The following is a 12,924-nucleotide window of genomic DNA, read 5'->3' as shown; positions in this document are numbered from 1 at the left end:
CTTTAATAACTCGCTGGCGCTTAAGGGTACGCTGAATTATGCATGTAAGCGACGCGGGGAGTGACGTTGCGCAAGAAAAAAAACGAGCGTGAACTCGGTAACGGTATCCAACTTTATTAATCGTATAAAACGCGGAAATGGTAGTCGCGAGTACATACCAGAGACGAGCCGTTACTTCACACACAATTGTTACAATAACGTTTAACGTTTACATAGAAAATTGAAAAAGTTCGCAGCGGGTCGCGTTTAAATTAATCCGAAGGCCGCGCGCGAGGGCTATCACAAGACGCTAAACGAACATCCACAAGATGCGATAATGTAACGGTGCAACGTTCCGGCCGGGTAGGAGGCCTCACCCGCTTCCGTTCGAGCACACAGTTCACCGTGCAAGCGATTTTACTCAACTAATCTCGGTTCGTCTTATAAAAATATGGAAAACACCTAGAGGCTTCCTCTTTGGAGAACCAACGGCTTGAAACTTGATTGCCCGGCAACGAAATCGCGAGATAAGCCAGTCCGACTAACTTTAGAAATTGACGCGAGAAGAAAGCGCTCCATAAATACTTGGTATTTTGTTCGATGTGAATTCTATGATAAATGTTCATGGTAGCTCGTCGGGCGGCGCCGAGCCGAGGTCCTGGTCGGTGCACAGACCTATGGCACCTTCGGCGTCGGCGTCCGAGCCGACCGCTAGGACCACTTCCGGCTGGGGCACGGGTTCCGTTGCTTGCAGCAGACCGATCCCTATAGGGTTCCCGCCAGCGTCTAGCACCGGGTCCGCGGTGGCCTCCGCGAGGTTCGTCACGGACTTGGATTTCACGCACTGAAAGTCCACGTGGCGGCTCTTCGCTTCCTCTTTCTCCCAGGACATGTGGATGAACGGCCTCTGAACGTAATTGTAAATCACCTCGGCCCGTCCACCGGCCCTCTTCTTGATCTTCTCCTTGTACGTGGGATAACCTTCGATACCTAAACGGATCTTTTTCAAACCGCGCTCCTTCATTACCTGCTTGGCCACGTCCCTGTTCTCGATGTACTTGAAGAACCGATACATCGCGGTACTGTTCACGGCTGTTCGAAGATAAAGAGAGTTGCGTTAACGAGGAGTAAGATGCGTGGAGGGTGAAAGGGGTTCCAGTTTAGACATGGAAGGTAAATGAAACGTCCTGTATAATAGGTAAAGCCTCGACGGTTGACGTGGTTATCGATTTTCTGTTTTATATATTTAATGCGGCGTGTATGAAGGTTGCATATCTGAAGCTTGGTATCGAGAGAAAAGGGAAAGTGAAAGGAAGGTGACAGTCGTGCACTTACTTTGAGAGTATTCCTCGCCCATTTGCGGGGGATACTCCTCGTCCCAGTCGACGATATCGTCCTCCAATAAAACAACAATGTGACATTCCCGGTCGCCTCTACGCGCGCTGTTTACCATCAAGGGCAATATCAAGTCCTCGAGGAACACTTCAAACTGGCAGCGTGCGCCTTCGTTAGATAACTCATGTAATAACCCTCCTACAATCAATTATCTAGTTTCTAGAGCTCCTGTCATTTAACGCAAGTCAATGCAGTCCTTTTTAAATTATTCGTCATATCGGATACTACGTAATTCTACGTGAACTTTCTCAGGAATGCGGAAGGGTAATAACTTTTTCATGTATCGATATCTCTGAAGGCCGTCGCGTGTTTTGGCCAAGCGCGGCGGTACCAGGAGAAAAGTTTACGAACAATTGATGATCAAAGCGCAGCGACAATTAATTAATTATTATTAATTTCTTCGGTTCGCTTTGCCAAAATCCACGACGGCCTTTAAAAGCTGCAAATCACCAGATTACAACTGCTACTTACTCAGATTCTGACACTTGACAGTGCTAGAGTCGAATGGAACAAGAAGATAGTCGCAAGCCTCGCGCAATTCTTGAACGGCTACCGTCGGGGGGCAGCGAATTATTCCACCCTTGTAATAATCAAGGATAGCTCTAAATACCATAGCAGATATGCCATCTGCGACTTCATACTCGCCCCGTTCATTTGGTTGGGCGTATTCCACGCCAGAGCTAAACATTCTACCTAACATAGTATTCGGATGCGCAGTGAACAGCGCGGGATCGACGATAAATCTGTAAATGAATTTCAATATTTTTTACATTCATTCTGCTGTTGCAGTGCTTCCCAACATTTTTCCAGTCGCGATCCCCTTTTAGTATAATACCCAAATAACCTGCGCCGCCTCCATATAAGGTAAGGTAAATTTAATATGGCAAAGAAACATTAAAAGTAGGTATTTCAGAATACAATTCTATCTTAATAATATTTAAAAAAAAAAAAACTCCAAAAATCCACTTTGCGACCCACCAGTTGGGAATCACTGTGCTATTGCCTGTAATTCTATCGCACGAGGCATACCTGGTGTTATCGACGATAAGGGTGATACGTTCGTCGCTGGTCTGCGGATTACTTATACCAGTTATGGATCCAGATGACGACAAATTGTCCCTATTCTGACATTGCTGACTCTTTCCGACACTAACCCCGGTGCAGAGTCTGAAGAAAAACATGTTCTCAGTAACTCCTGAAAGACATTTAACACTAACACCTATACGAAACAGAGGAGTGGTGTCTAGTAAACGCACGAAAGCAATGTACATAGAGTATTCGAACGAGAGTTCTGTGTGCCACGTACCTCTCGGACGGCGATGCCTGGACTCTTCTTTTCGATGATTAAAGAATGAAAATAGGGGTACATAAGAATGTAAGATGATTAAATACTTTGTACTATCCGATGCTAACGAAAAATCTTTGTGTACCTTCGGGGGAAAGATGACAGAAAAATTTTTGTTTCGCAATCATTCGCTTGCCTGTGAACATTACCTGTTTTGCTGATTAGTGATTATGTTTTGCTTGGCAGAATTGAAGGAATGACAGTGCCTTTCATTGCTTCCATCCCTTTGTACCAGACAAGGTTTTGGTTTGGAAGAGCCACCACAACTACATGCAAAACAACGACATTACCTTCCTAATGGTTGCATTCGAACAAGCATCGTGTAATACCTGCTAACTCTAACGTATTGGCTAGTCCAAACGAAGGGTCGAGAGTGTGTTTCCGTGTATGTACATGAATAAGTAATCATTCCAATTAATCTAAAGTGTATCGTTATTTCACTTATCAACGCTGTTTAATTCTTCTAACAAACCAACGACTAGTCGAACGTAATTAAAGAACGTCAAGAGTGTAAAGAGTGCCTAATGCGAAATAAATTTAAGAGAAATCATATGTAACGATGTAAAATGCTAGATGAATTCCAAATACGTCGTTCGATATGTCGCTCTTCAACTAATCTAATGTTAAGGGGTAATGCCACTGTCGTGCCCGGAAATGCAGCCTGATTTCGAGATTTTTTTATGCGAGTATATTGAATGTAATACAACATCTGTTTGCAGGCCTTTATTGTACATACCTTGAAGTATGATCACAATTATTTTTTTTAATATTTTTAATACAAAACGGCGGTGCCACGGCTCAACAAAAGAAGCTTCTTCTGATTTTTCAGTGTTCCGCGGCCAGAAAGATTTCTCCTTCAATTTTTGGCCTAGAACAAAAAACCAAACTTTTTTCAGTTCTATATAAGATTATCTCGGGAAATACACGAGGAAATTAAAAAATACTGTTTTTTGTAAGAGTGGTGCGTGATTGAACAAAAAGTGACGCAAAGAATTGCTGAATCGTTTTGTTCAATCACGCACCATTCTTTCAAAAAACAGTATCTTTTAATTTCCTCGTGTACTTCCCAAGATGATCTTATATAGAACTCAAAAATATTTGGTTTTGTGTTCTAGGCCAAAAATTGAAGGAGAAATCTTTCCAGCCACGGAACACTGTTTTTGAGAAGCTTCCTTTGTTGAGCCGTGGCACCGTCTATTTCTATTAAAAATATTAAAAAAAAAATTGTGATCATACTCCAAAGTATATACAACAAGGGCCTGCAAAAAGATTTTGTATTACATTCAATATACTCGCATAAAAAATTCTCAAAGTCAGGCTGCCTTTCCAAGTTCTTCAGTGGCATTACCCCTTAAAACGTACTAGAGCAAGAATGATCGGTTCTGAATTAAAAGATTAATTAGCATGCATGTAACATACTGTATGACAACAGCCGTAAATGCATGCTACGATGTGAACACGTAATTGTTGAAATAGAATTTCTAAGAATATAACCAGTTACAGATAGAATTGTGTTATTGGTCGTCTAAGCTGTTTCCCGCAGAGGCGAGAAATTAAACTGCTATTAAAAATTGCCGATTTCGAATCCCTTTCGTATCGAGGTATGCTTACGCGTATCTCTTAAGGGACGACGTTTTACCTCATTCTATTCTTATAAACTCGATGCCGTCCTCTGCCGCCAGTTTCCTTGTCCGTCTCCGTGTCACTGCTGCTGTCTTGGACATAATTCAAGCGCTCAGCAGGGTTCGACATCTTGGACCAACTGCGAGAATTCATTGAAAGTTCAGAATAAACTGCGTAAGAATTAACAGTACAAGCGACGCACGCGAGGTATAAAGTTGAACTTTGCACTGCTTTATCATCGGCAAATAAACGTAAAAGGCCAGAGACTCGTATCTTTCCCCCCAAGCTCACTCTTAATTACATTTATTTCACATCCTCGCATTGCCAAATTCACCGGGTACAAAACCACTCTTCCGACATCAGGATCGTGCAATGAAAATTGAATCCGAGCTCTAGAACTTTCAAATACTCGCAAGGTGACTTATCCTCTTTTCTAAATTTCTTTCGCAAATGTAGCAAATTCGTTAGAAACGCGTAAAATGAAAGCAAATTTGCGACGCGATTTTAAAATATTTATTTGGACGTGCAGGTGCTTTAAGTAGCACGGTTTCGAGCGTAAGTGCGTATAATCGGAAATAGTTAAGAAATTAACATTACGAAATTGGGGGACGTCCTGTCATGTATTTCTGCATGCTTCGCTAAATGCCTTATGCGCGATACATACGCCTCGAATACTCACAAATTGGATATCGACAAATACCAGCCAAGTTTCTTGAGAAACCAGCTGGTGGACGTGCAAATTTCCAAGCCACACGACTGAAAGTTAACCTGAACTCTCCTTTTGACGGAAAGTTGCATTCCAAACCGATGAAACGGATAATGCGAAACACCGCACGGTCATAGATGACGATTCGTTTCGACAGGCGTTGCCCAATCTTTACGTCGCAGCATCTAATGGAAATTTATTACTTGGCTCGCGTATAATCGAAATTAAACGAACAGTTATCAACGCAGAATTATAGTACTATACTTTAAAGAGCATCAGGAAAATATTCTTCTCGTATTAATCTGTTACTCGAGGAATCGAACGAATTCAACGTGGCTAGCGTTTTGAAATGGCACAGTTTCGCGCCAAGACAGTCGCGGCGCCTCTTTTAATAATTCAAACTAACATTCCTGTCTAGATTGCATTTACACGCTTAATGATCTTCGCGATTCGGGGGACGGATTTGTAAACAATTGTAAATTAATTTTAGAATATTTCTCCATCGATGAATTACCGTTATGTACATTTCTTACTAATATTATATAATTACAATGTAGAACGATAGTTGCTGATTAAACGACATTTTCTCCGGAAGTATTGCTTCAGTTTATTTATTTACAATCATGTTTGTAAAATGTATCAGCGTAGCGACGTGCGCAGCGTGCTTTTTATACACTTTCTACGTTTTGTGTAATTTCACATATTTCCTGTCGAATCACAAGGAAAATGAAGAAGCGAACGCTCTACTGGAGAAAGGTGAATAATATCTAGAATTAAGAGTTTCTTTCGAATGCTTTTACGAAAAGTTTAGACTACAGTGACCAGATATTTTCTGTTCCAACGCGGGACAAGCAAGCAAGCAAGCAAAAGAAAAAATAGGGTTGACAGATCCGTGAGATCTTTTCCGTAGTTTATTAAAGCATTTACGATATATTTAAAAATACATACTTATGATTATAAAGTGATACATTGAAACGAAATTAAAAATATTTCTTTTTTTCAAAACAAAAAAAAAGTAGAGGAAATAGTAATTTTATGCCACTGCGAAAATGTAAAAGGTTACATGTCCAGTGCGGGAAACTTCGCGGGACACTTTTTAATGCGGGAAAAAGGACTCATATGCGGGACTGTCCCGCGCAATACGGGACATCTGGTCACTTTAGTTTAGACCCACAAATGGTATTTCAAAATTTATGTCACAAATTTGTATTTCAGACGAAGATGTTGACTCGGTGTTGTGGCTATCGATAGTGAACGTGTCCTTGTTAAGTACGTTCATGTTGCAACACTCGTTTATGGCCACTGACTTTATAAAACACTTATTTTGTAAGTTATATATGGATTACATGGAGAGGAGCGCATACAATGTTGTCAGTGCTGCGGCTCTTCATTTATTGATCAACCAGTGGCAAACTATACCATCGATTGTGTTATGGAAAGTCGATACGTCTTCTAATAGCGTTGCATGGTTCACGTTCACCGGTCTTCATGTTTTGGCTTGGTCGATAATTTACAGTGGATGTTTAATGATGGATGCATCAGACTTGGCTGGGTTAAAGCAAGTGTATTATAAATTTTCATTCCGACCGAGCCCCATGGTAATGAAATCTAGAGAGCTGCTGCGATATTACTCGCACATGAGGCATCCCAGTTTCACGGGCTTCCTCATTATTTTGTGGATACATCCTTATATGACGTAAGATGTGTGTAAAGCGAGATGATCATTTCTTTCCTGGGGTTTCCGGGGACATGAGATACTTTTTTTTAGGGGTCGCTATTTCTCGTAGACTCAGGTATACTGTTGCCAAATTAGTAGAATTTTAATTGCAAACTCGTGGCTTTGGTTTCATATTGACTACTTTGTTGGTTTAAGGGGGTAGGTTACCCTCCACAGCCAAAAATCAGGCCCTTCTTCAAACGCATATACCGAAGTAATAAATGAATATAGAGATAATTTTTGTTTTACTTTTTAAGCGTCATTTTGTTAACTTTAATGCGCAAAAAGAAAATTTTAATTATATTTATAGGAACAAAAGAGTTTATGCATTGTCCCGAGAAGCTCCTCCACCGTTATGCACGTAAGCGGTGTATCAAATTATGACGAAATGACGGTTCATCCGAAATTAGAAAGACCATGATCTTAATAATTAATTACTTGTCGCTGCACTGGGGAACTTCAATTGTTCCGCTTCGCCGCGGTTCGCTACAATGCGCAATGGTTTTAACTCGGCCGTTTTTGAAAAGGGGTAAAATATATTTTTGGGGCTCCCTAATATCCCCGATTAGATATCAACTTGGTCCTCACTCACAAAGATTACCCACTCGAATGCCTAAAATAAATTTCAGGATTTTTTCCCTAACCAACCCCTAAGGGGGTGAAATGTATTTTCACGGATTCCTCAAAATCCCTTAGGCCCGATTAGATATCAACTTGATATTTACTTCGAAAGGTTGCCCACTTAAATGCCTAAAAACCAATTTCTAGATTTTGCCCTAATCAACCCCTAAGGGGGTGATGAAAAGGGGTGAAATATGTTTTCACGGAGTCCGTAATATCTCTTAGGCCCGAAGCGAAGCGCGGGTGTATTTTGCTAGTATAGAATAAGGGGATTAAATATTACCGAAAATCGGGGACGAATGATTACCTTAAATTCTGAATGGGGGAATTACAAAATCGAGAATAAAAATTACCGGGAACACAGATCGTGTCCGGAGAACTGTCCCCGGAAGTCTGAGACAAATGGTCAGCTTAATATAGAATGTTAATATCTTATCGTTTTATCACGATATACAAAAAGTTTAATCTTTAACATTTTATAGATTGGACAGATTACTGTTAGCTTCGATACTGACAACTTACATGGCCTTGATGTGGACCATCGACAAGGAGGATTATAATTACCACGCTAGTCTTGTGAGGAGAAAGCAAAGAGAATTGTTCTGACATTTATATAGCTAGCTTGCTTTATATTTTCAACCACCGTGTTCATTATACTTAAGTATACACTAATTTGTACCATAACATTTTTTACCCCTACTCGATATAGTAAAATATGTATTTAACACAAATATATATTAATACCAGAGTTTTGAACACCCAAGTGGTTTACTTCATATATCTAATCTATCGCGTAATTACACAAACGATCTAATAACATTACTGCATCCGGAACAGGAACTCAATTTATAATTTCAATAAGTAGGGCCGATCCTTTCAAAATCCAGTACGCTTGTTCTTTCGCGGACGGCAGCAAAACGGCAACAACGAAGTTCGTGCTATGTCCTGTCGTAGATAAGACACCTGCTCGTACAGCCGTCTTATACAAAGGGCAAGTGTATCTCGGATCGTCCTTTGGTAACTCTAATACCGGATTTATATGCAAAACTGGAAGGTCTGGATGCATTTCGCCTGAAAAGCGTTTCCTGAATAACTTGCCCGTCTCTTTAGAGTGCGTTACTTCAAAAACTGTGCCGCGGATTGACATTGTTACCTATATTCGCGTCTACCAAGAGCATAGATTCAAAATCCCATCTACCAGCATCGATGGCCAACCCGTGTATTAATACTCCATCTGCCGGCGCCTCCAAGCCTTTGTACACTTCTAGCACCTGTGGGAATATCTTTGGAACTGATTGAATTCCTAAGAGTATTTTAAAGCAAATGTGCAGAGAATGGACCTCTTTCGCAGAGTTCTTATGTGCTTCCTCGATTTCCTCTTGATCGAGCACCACGTTGGTGGGAATGAAGTCCAGCTTCAGTTGGTCGATAGGAGTGTTGTACTTCCTTGCATACGTTTGCAGCATACCGGTTAAGAATCCTTGCGGAAAGGATAAACCCGAAATCCAGAAGGATACAGGTTTCGTATCTAGCAACCAAACCTACGGTACGAACAGTTATTAAACTATCCAGTCTTTCATAGCATATTCTTTTTTAGAGTCGAAGCGCATTACTACCTGAATTAAATCAATCCTCAGCTCCAAGTTCTTCACCCAGCTTCCCAAAGTTTTCAACGAAGGGTAAACATTCACGTTATGCCACATTTGTGGCACCTAATTTATGCGAACACATATTAACTTACGCTTCTACGAATATACAGGAGGCTCGTTGTAAGAATATATGACAGACGTATGAAATCGTAGTGAAACCTGATTATTAATAAGAGCTATGAAGACGTTTTCCAATTCCTCAGACATGACGACGAAACCTTTGATGGCTCGCTGCAAATTATCCAGCGATGCAAGTAGCTTCTTCAGGAGAATATTGTACCTATCAACTTCGTGGATGAGCACAGTGGTCAGGGACGGAAGTCTTCCCATAGAATCCCTCTGCGAAAGTTCAGTAACTGGTGGCTACTTCGTAATCAGTCAGTGACTCAAGGGTACCCTCCCACCAAGTCACTCCAAAATTGGTATTTTTCAGGATTTTATTTAAAAAAAAAAGTAAACGTCGTAGGGTCAAAATACTTTTTGGGCTGTACTTGTTCATCTTTAAAGATAATAAAAAAAAAGAAATTGGAAATTTTATCTAATCCAGGTGAAACAAAAAAAAGTTTCGCATCTGCGGAATTTTTAACGTCTCGTAGAATTATGTGAAATCAACAAACCACGGAAATTCTTGAAGTTTATAAGATTGTTCGTGGAGTCACCTACGGTCGTAGCAAAATATTGTAATCTCGTGTGTTGACAGACGTTCGAGCCACGAGCATTGAAAAAACGACTAATTTTACACACGAAAGTGTTTATAAAAAGAGAACGATTGATCGCACAGTTACCATCATAGATGATTCCACAGAAAATTTGGTAACGAACGCAATCCCCCAAGAATTTTTTAAATCGATCGATTATTTTTTGTTAGGACTCTCACAATTTTAAGAGAGCGTGTTTTGAGAAAAACCGGGTGACCGAAACAAAGGGTCACTTTTATACCTGTGGACTCAACATCGCCACGAATTTTGAGGCCAAATTTTAAGTGGGCATTCTTCGGATGATGTACTTTAAAAGAATTGATGTTTTAGAAAACTTTAATGGGAGGGTACCCTTAAATTGGATTTGTCGCTTACTATCTTGTGATCCGGATTACAATGCAAAGGATCTATCTTCGGTTGAATTCTAGCAATAATCATATCCGCAACTTCGTACGCAATATCCGAGCTGGATTTACCTTGGTCCACGCCGGACTCCTTGGGTTGCACTTCCAGAATAGTGTTCAAGATGAATTGCGCCTCTTGTAGCTTGCAAAATTTGATCGTATAAATGTTTTACTTGTAATTGCCCATGAAAAGCATTCTTAATTGTTCTACGTTCTATTACCTGGTAGGTAATGTTCGCATTCTCGTGCATTCCAAAGACCTCTGGGTCGTCGATGATGGGTAAGGTGTCCACGAAATCTTTGTATTCCTGCAGAGTTTTATAGGTGGGACAGTAATACTTGCCAGACTGCGAATATGTATATTCTAAAAGGTTTCGAAGTGGATATTATTAGTACTTGAGGAGATTGGTTCTACTCGAGTGTGTCTTACTGATATCCAGAGTTTTGGGAGAAAAGAATATATCTAGGATAGTCTTCAAGCACCTCGAGTCCCAGCTGTCTGTAACTCTGCCTCCGTAAGTAATTTCGCCTGAAAGAAACATTTTAATGAAAGGAAACGTGCGCTATTTGACACGTAAAACAGTTAATGAATATTATAAGGGGGATGCCACCCCGGAGGCGGTTAAATGTAGCGTACGATTGCGGAGCTGTAACTCTGCTATAGATTATTTTTATACTAGATTACTTTTATTAAAAATAGATTCTTAACGCCTCGTGGTTTTTGACAAACGAAAATGAAATTAGGGTTTTCAATTAAAGGCCTAATCAAGGACACGCTAGTGGCGTGCACTTTCTTGCTGGAACGGTGGGCACTGTGATGAAACCAATTTTTCTGCGTAATCAGTATGGCAGTAGTTCTGGTATGAACCACTATCATTAGGATCAAAATTAATTTGACTCCATTTTTGGGTACTTTGATTTCATAAAACGGAAAATAAGCACAAATGTTTTGATAAAATATTAAAAAAACAGGATTTCTAGAATTTCAACAGTCTTCTCCGTAGTTCACGCCAGAGATTCATGTGTGGTTAAACTGCTGTAAAAATTGTAGGACTGTAGGTGCCTTAGTTTTTGAGTAATGATGCACACGGATTCCAAAAAGGTGTTTTTTTGGGAAAGCAGCATCGAAGGTGAAATTCAATCTAAAGTGCTATTATGAACACATGCATTGATTTATCAGTCTGAGATGGTTCCACCACTAATTTAGGGTAATCAGAAAATGCAAAAATAAAAAATCGACAAATTTTTATCTCAAGGGTGACAACCTGGTGTAGTCGGCAGAAATGAAGGTTCTTTTGGGAAATCTTTTGTCAGGAAACTATACACGCAATCTTTTTAAAACTTTCTAGCTACATTATCATATATTTCAAGAAATGAACCAAACATTTTTTTATATAAAAATAACGCCGTAATTCCAAATAGAAACACGCTCCGAAACACTTGGGCCATTTGGAATTACCTCGTTATTTTTACCTAAAAAAATGTTTGTTCCCTTCTTGAAATACACAACAATATAGCTGAAAGTTTTAAAAAGATTGCACGTATAGCTCTTTCACAAAACATCCCAAAGGGAAACCTATATTTCTGTCGATTACCCTCCCTTAAACATATCAAACCTGTGGTGTATATCAGCGCGTGCCAAGGAACGTTTTCGAAAATGCAGAACAGCTTCAGGTTCAGCAAGCAGCACTCCCTATCGCTATCGTTAAATTCATACAAGATATTCCACCCCAGAGGTCCAAACTTCTTCCTTTCCTGGATGATGGCGTGGAAGAAGCAAACGCCAAATATCATTCTTCGCCAGCTGTCTCCCAAATCTGTCCACGGAAAGAAGAAATTTCAAATCAGTCTTCACCCTGAATTTCTAAATTTTCCGTTTCCCTTACAATGATCTTCGAAAATCTCTTCCTGCAGATCGAACAGAGCTCTCAATACGTTGGCTTTCAGACCTTTCGGTGGCTCGTTGGTGACCTTCACCGAGTTCTGGAGGACAGAGACTGGGAAAGCAGTGGTCGGCATGGAGCTGAGGAACAGTCGGAAATCGGGGTGGATCACGCCCTCTGGCTCCTCCGCGATTTCCTGCAAGAGCTGCTCCATGCTCACCATCCACGATACGGCCAAGTGGCAATTCTGCAGAAACACCCATCTGCCCTCCATGGTGCCTGTCCTTACGTGCCCTTCTGCGACAGGGCCTTGACCCTGCCCCAAGGAGATGGAGTCGTACTTGTCGGAGAAGCCCATTTCGTTGGCGAATCTCTGGAAACCGCTGAAAGGGTCCGATCCAGTAGTGAGTATGAAGACCAGTGGGATTTTGTTCGACGTGGCAGCGTATCTGAAAGATAAGGAGTTATGAGCGTCAGTTAGATGTTGGTGGGAATTGTTGAAGGGGTAATTGTTCTGTTACATACAGAAGATGCAACGGCGCTATAGGCGACTCCACGAATTTCGGTCCTAGATGCTTCGCCACGTAGGCTGTGATCGCAAAGATCAGCTCCTCTTCTTTCAGAGCTTTCAGCAACATCAACTTTTCTATGTCGGTCAAGATTTTATCCCAGTTGTGCGTGGATACATCTGTGTTCGTGGGGATCACGTTGATTTCCTGAAAGTTACGCTACCATGTAGCCCACTCGGCCCTTTAATAGGGGGATGCTATTCCTTGGGGTGAAAACATAGCAAAATTTGGGATTTTTTTCTTAAGAAACCAGCCATTGGATTCATTTGAAATTTAAACGATGTTTTGATGCATCTTTGAACAAGCTGCAGGTTTTTTTTTTATTAATTTTTAAA

At 40.7% G+C, this 12,924-nt stretch overlaps 3 protein-coding genes across 9 annotated transcripts in view; 1 reads left to right on the top strand and 2 right to left on the bottom strand.

Moving 5' to 3' along the window:
* Positions 1–91: 91 nt before the first annotated feature.
* LOC143376012 (BTB/POZ domain-containing protein 10-like) lies at positions 92–5,203 on the bottom strand. Of its 7 annotated transcripts, none has more exons than XM_076825805.1 (8): positions 5,022–5,203; positions 4,359–4,481; positions 2,869–2,985; positions 2,681–2,704; positions 2,404–2,541; positions 1,846–2,117; positions 1,315–1,512; positions 92–1,071 (listed from the first exon to the last, which is right to left on the bottom strand). In XM_076825805.1, exons 1-8 carry the CDS (start codon positions 5,138–5,140, stop codon positions 602–604), a joined length of 1,461 nt encoding a protein of 486 aa, XP_076681920.1. In that variant the 5' UTR covers positions 5,141–5,203; the 3' UTR covers positions 92–601. The 7 variants fall into 7 exon arrangements, with proteins under 7 accessions (XP_076681920.1, XP_076681911.1, XP_076681937.1 ...); XM_076825796.1 differs by having other exon boundaries at positions 2,681–2,707; positions 5,022–5,202; XM_076825822.1 differs by having other exon boundaries at positions 2,681–2,707; positions 4,940–5,065.
* LOC143376106 (nurim homolog) lies at positions 5,169–8,134 on the top strand. Its single transcript, XM_076826022.1, has 3 exons — positions 5,169–5,804; positions 6,264–6,744; positions 7,869–8,134. The coding sequence occupies exons 1-3, from the start codon at positions 5,672–5,674 to the stop codon at positions 7,990–7,992; spliced, it is 738 nt and encodes a 245-aa protein (XP_076682137.1). The 5' UTR covers positions 5,169–5,671; the 3' UTR covers positions 7,993–8,134.
* Positions 8,135–8,227: 93 nt separating this feature from the next.
* Positions 8,228–12,924, bottom strand: part of Dhc16f (Dynein heavy chain at 16F) — a 35,546-nt gene continuing 30,849 nt past the window's right edge. Inside the window, exons 50-60 of the mRNA XM_076820252.1 lie at positions 12,546–12,736; positions 12,024–12,469; positions 11,754–11,954; positions 10,568–10,666; positions 10,359–10,501; positions 10,109–10,279; positions 9,195–9,374; positions 9,003–9,098; positions 8,727–8,927; positions 8,540–8,657; positions 8,228–8,457 (exon numbers count right to left, since the gene is read on the bottom strand). Coding sequence (XP_076676367.1) covers positions 8,228–8,457; positions 8,540–8,657; positions 8,727–8,927; positions 9,003–9,098; positions 9,195–9,374; positions 10,109–10,279; positions 10,359–10,501; positions 10,568–10,666; positions 11,754–11,954; positions 12,024–12,469; positions 12,546–12,736 — 2,076 coding nt within the window. The remainder of the gene's footprint in view (positions 8,458–8,539; positions 8,658–8,726; positions 8,928–9,002; positions 9,099–9,194; positions 9,375–10,108; positions 10,280–10,358; positions 10,502–10,567; positions 10,667–11,753; positions 11,955–12,023; positions 12,470–12,545; positions 12,737–12,924) is intronic.

Source organism: Andrena cerasifolii, chromosome 1 (assembly GCF_050908995.1).
Source record: "Andrena cerasifolii isolate SP2316 chromosome 1, iyAndCera1_principal, whole genome shotgun sequence".
Lineage (NCBI taxonomy): Eukaryota > Metazoa > Arthropoda > Insecta > Hymenoptera > Andrenidae > Andrena > Andrena cerasifolii.
The sequence above is the reverse complement of the archived record's forward strand: the minus strand, read 5'-3'. Positions and strand labels throughout refer to the sequence as shown.